Source organism: Corvus brachyrhynchos, unplaced genomic scaffold (assembly GCF_000691975.1).
Source record: "Corvus brachyrhynchos isolate BGI_N302 unplaced genomic scaffold, ASM69197v1 scaffold65, whole genome shotgun sequence".
NCBI classification, from domain to species: Eukaryota; Metazoa; Chordata; class Aves; order Passeriformes; family Corvidae; genus Corvus; species Corvus brachyrhynchos.
Window position 1 is genome coordinate 1,439,648 of NW_008238365.1, and position 5,192 is coordinate 1,444,839.

Genomic DNA, 5,192 nt, shown 5'->3' on the forward strand with positions numbered 1-5,192 from the left:
TCGTCCAGTTCAACCCCCTGTCAAGGCAGGGGCACCTGGAGCAGGTGGCACAAGAGCGCGTCCAGGTGGGTTTGGGATGTCCCCACAGAGGGAGACTCCAGCCCTCCCTGGGCAGCTGTTCCAGGGCTCTGCCCACCCTCATGGAAAGAAGCTCATGTTGAGGTGGGACTTGTTGTGTTTTAGTTTATAGCCATTGCTCCTCATCCTCTCACTGGGCACCATTGAACAGAGGCTGGCACCATCCTCTGACACCCCTTGGAGATGTTTGTGGGGATCGATGGGATCCCCTCTCAGCCTTCCCTTCTCCAGACTGACCAGGCCCAGCTCCCACAGTCTCTCCTCATCAGAGGGATGCTCCAGTCCTTTAATCATCTTTGTTCCCTCCTTTAGACCTGCTCCAGCAGCTCCTCGTCTTTCTTGTCCTGAGGAGCCCAGAACCAGACACAGTTGTTCCTGAGGCAATGTCACTTCACTCCTATTCCTGTTGCCTCCCAATGGCTGCTTTTCTTTGGGATATTTGGCAGCAAGGATGTTCTTGCAGTGTTGTGTCTCAGCTGAGTCTGGACCTGAGTCCAGCCCATTCCAGGTCTCAGTCTGGACCTGAGTCCAGCCCTTTCCGTGCCCCCTGGGACTCAGCGAGGGCGGCTGACCTCACACCACCCCAAAAGCCTGCTGTAAATGTAGAAGTGATAAGAGCAGTCAGCTGGCTGGGAGAGGGGGAGAGGAGGGAGGAGGATGTTGCGTGGGGAAAGTTGAGGGTCTCTGTGCCTCGACCTGCAAATCCTGGTGCTGGGCAGAGTGTCCCGCTGGACTAACCTGTCTGAGAGCAAGGTAAGAGCAGGGCCAGCCTGTGGGTGAGTCACAGAGAGCCAGCACACACCTGGCAGGATCTGCAGAGACCTTGTGTGGGGCTGGGAACTGCTGAATAATGGAAACAGTGGCATGGGGAAAAAGTCTTTGTTGCTTTCTAAAATGGGGCTGGAAGAATTATTAGCAGTAAAAGAGTGCCTGGAGCTGCAGTGTCCCAGGTAGTTTTCCAGGCTGGCTGGGAGTTGGCTGTGACCCAGACTCTGACTGAACCCACCAGCAGAAAAAGGAGAGAGACTCTGTCTGGTTAGGTATTAAAGAAAATAAGCCTGACACAACTTTCTGAAGACAGAGTTACTCTGCTCTGCTATTGGCTCAGTAATCAGGGCTGAGATTAGCAGCACTGAAATGATGTGAGGACAACGATTGTCTTTTAAGAGAAATTTAAACAGCCAGAAAAAAGCTTTCCTTGCTGTCTTCCCTCCATTCTGTCTGGGCCCTTTGAAAGCTCTTCGAATCACTCCAGCTCCCTAGATTAACCCAGCAGCCAGGATTAATCTGCATGAAAAACACCTTGTTCAGGTCACTGCAGTGACATTTCAATCAGGAGCAGCAATAATGTCCCATTTTAAGTTAAGTGCAGGTAATAAAGGTCGCTCTGCCCTCCCACAGCCAGACTTTGGAATAACTCAAACTTGTGCTTCAAGTTGGGAAGTCTGTCAAAGGTGCCCAGAGGGGACAGGCAGAATCCCAGGGACATCAACCCAGACCTTCCCCTGTACTTGTGTGAAGTGTGCTGCACAGTTAGAAGATCTTTTTTATCCCAGAACAACTTCCTTCTTGGCAGCAAGGAGGCTCTGGCAGTGCTGTGTCTCAGGGAGGGGCAGGTCTGAGGCATCTGGAGAGAAGACCTGGAAAAATATTTTATTTTCCTGGGAAATTCCAATATTTAACCTGTATCGTCATTTTAAACCCAGCTGAAAAGATGAAACTGCTGATTTTTCTGAGGAGTGGATAGTCTGGATAAAATGTGTGTTTGGAAACATCCAAGCATTGTTGCTCGGAAAGGGCAAATCCCAGTTCCTTCTCCCAGTCCTGAGCTGGTGTCAGAAACCATTTCACATCCAAACACAGCGAGAGAGCAGCATTTGGGCCCCCGTTTCAGGACCCGCTCCAGGATGTGACACCGTGATAGACGAGCTCTCAGCGGTGTAAATTGGGGTAGCCCCGTGAAACACCACAATTCCAGGGATGGCTCAAGTGCCTGGGACTTTGCTCCTGAATCCCTGTGGCTTCTGAGTCATGCCTGCTCCCTCTGCTCTCCCTGGCACCCTGAGCTTGGCCATGCTGGCACTGCCACTTCCCCACTCCAGCCCAGCCTTGAATCCTCTTTCCTGACAGGGACTTTTGCTAAACTTTTCCCAAACTTTTCCCTTCTTCGTGTTTTTGCTGGAGTCTCCTAATGCCCCCCTTCTCTCCTGGCGCTAAATACAAGCTGATTACTCAGTTCCAAGAAACCTGATCTTTGTGGCCAAGAGCAATAAACAGCCCCAGACATGTGAGACAGAGCAGTAACAGCTATTTCTGGCCAGATTTGTTCCCTCATCTATTGGCTGCTCCCAGCTCCCTCAGAGGAGGTGAGGTCACTGCTGAGTTTCAGACTGGAGGTTCAAAGGGAATTTGGGAACATTCAAAAGCTGTGCCTGAGTCAGGTGAAACGCACCCTTGGTGTCACCCCAGACAGCGGGGCCAAGCATGGCCCCACACCCCAGGACCAGTGGGTGCTCCCAGTTCCCAGAGCAGCCACCCAAAATCCTCAGTCCTTTATAAAACTGCAAAGGTGCTGGCACTGGTTGAGTTGAGAATTCTCTCCTGCAGTCCCCTCAAAGCCTTTCCCACAGCTCAGAGGGGTGCAGGGCTTGGGGGGGCAGTTCCCATCCTTCTCTAGGCTTGACCCAGATGTTTTTTGGTTCAGTAGGAGTTTTTCCTTTGCTTTATTGAATGCCCTAACGAGCAGAAGGACACCTGCACCCCCACTATAAGGCTTCTCACCCTTCCTTTCTCATCAGGTCCCATTCCAATCCTGCCAAGATGGCCCCCAAGAAGAAAACCCCCGTGAAGCGCAGGGTGGATAAGAGGGACGCACCCCTTGTCCCGGGCAGGGTGGCAGATGCTTTGCTGGGTGTGGAACACCTCCATCACTGCACTGGTTTGCACGACAGCGGCTCCAACGGCTTCCACTGCTCGGTCACAGAGGTCGAGGCGTCGGAGCACGGAGCCGCCCTCCTGCAGGGGCTGAACCAGATGCGCCAGGAGCGCTTCCTCTGCGACCTCACCATTGCCACCAAAACCAAGTCCTTCGAGGTGCACAAACTCATCCTGGCCTCCTGCAGCCACTATATCCACGGGCTGCTGCAGAGGGACCCTCGGCTGTGCCAGCTGGAGCTCCGTGACGTGTCCCCGCTGGGCCTGGCCGCCGTCATCGCCTTCGCCTACGCGGGGACGCTGAGCCTGTCCCTGCACACCATTGGCAGCACCATCGCCACGGCCACACGGCTGCAGGTGCCGGCCCTGCTGGGGCTCTGCAGCGACTTCCTCGTGCAGGAGATGGCTGTGGAGAACTGTGTCTACATTGCAAACATCTCGGGCACCTACGGCCTCAACCAGGTGAAGGACGCCACGCGGAAATTCATCCGGGAGAACTTCATGGAGTTCTCCAAAACTGATCAGTTCATGAAACTCCCCTTTGATCAGGTCAATGAGCTGCTGATGGATGATGGCCTGCAGATACCCAGCGAGGTTGCAGCCTTCCAGGCTGCTGTCAAGTGGCTGGAGTTTGACCCCAAACGCGTCCGGCACGCTGCTGACCTCCTGAGCAACATCCGCTTCGGCACAATCCCAGCTCCAGACCTGGTCAACCACATCCAACCTGTGCCACGCATGATGCAAGATCCACAGTGCCACAAGCTCCTCGTGGATGCTATGAATTACCACCTGCTTCCCCACCAGCAAAACAGCCTGCAGTCCCGGAGGACCAGGATACGGGGAGGCCAGAGGGTGCTTGTCACAGTTGGGGGTCGTTTAGCGTTGTCTGAGAAGGCTCTGAGCAGAGACATCAGCTACAGGGACACAGAGGGAAACTGGAACAAGCTGACGGAGATGCCAGCAAAGAGTTTTAACCAGTGTGTGGTGGTGATGGATGGATTTATCTACGTTGCGGGTGGTGAAGACCAAAATGATGCCAGGAACCAGGCCAAGCACGCTGTCAGCACCCTGAGCAGGTAAGGTGGGCCCCAGCTGGCCACGCAGACCCTGGGAAGGGGTCAGAGCTGTGCCGTGTGTGCCTGTGCCCCCACTGACCCTAGGGGTAGATTTAGCATCCCCAGGGTTCCTGTTGTCCTTCACACTCTTGTCTCCGTTTCTGTCTTCATCATTTAAATAAGGTTTGTTTCCTAAATCCCCATAAACTGCCACTGGATTGCCAAGGGATTACTTTTCAAAGAAGGGAGGAGTAACCGCGGCAACCTAAACCATGCAGTATTTTGTTTGCAACCTAAACCTGAACTTCCCAGTGGCTCTGCCCACAGCTTGGCTCAGCCACCTGAGATTGCACAGGCAACATCCTTGGCACTTCTTGAGCCCAGCCCTTTATCACCTCATCACCACCCCTCGGTCAGGAACCATCACTGGGCTCCTTCTCCTGCTCTGAGTGAGGTTTCAGGGAGCCACTGGCAGGTCTGCTTTCTCTTTCTGGCCTGTAGCTTATCCACCTTTCCCAGGCTGGCCCTGTGTCCCTGCAGCACCGCTCTGGGCACACAGCAGTTCCCTCTGCCATCTCGTGGGCACACAGGGAACTGGTGCCTTCTTATCCTGTCCCTGCGTCCACTTCTACCTGCCAAGACTCAACAGAGGGACAGTGACAGTGCTCTGGGACACGTCAGAGCAGTAGCACTCAACATTTCCAAGGCAGGCTGGAGCCTGCGGGGCAGGAGCAATGCTGGTCTGTCCCCAGGGTTGGAGCAGCAGCAGCACAAGTAGGATTTAATTCTGTGCAGTGCCCAGGTGCTTTCTCACTCCTGGAGAAGAGAGAAGCACATCCAGAGCTCCTCCCAAGGCAGATGGCTGGCAGGCCCACCCTCCTCCCCACAGCTCTGCAGCTTGTCCTGGACAGACGGTTCTGCCCTTCCTCCCTCAGGTATGACCCACGCTTCAACACCTGGCTGCACCTGGCCAGCATGGAGCACAGGAGGTCCCACTTCAGCCTGAGCGCCTGCCACGGGCTCCTCTACGCCGTGGGAGGGCGCAACGCCCAGGGCCCCCTGGCTTCCGTCGAGTGCTACGTCCCCACCACCAACAGCTGGCACGGCAAGGCCGGCCTGGAGACG

The 5,192-nt window shown here is 54.9% G+C and overlaps 1 protein-coding gene across 1 annotated transcript; it reads left to right on the plus strand.

Annotated features, from left to right (window-relative positions):
• Positions 1 to 73: 73 nt before the first annotated feature.
• LOC103616925 (kelch-like protein 31) lies at positions 74 to 5,192 on the plus strand (the record flags this gene model as incomplete). The annotated part of the gene is made up of 3 exons (XM_017736100.1): positions 74 to 162; positions 2,877 to 4,088; positions 5,003 to 5,192. Coding segments are annotated over exons 1-3 (1,410 nt in total), but the record flags the coding sequence as incomplete, so codon positions are not given.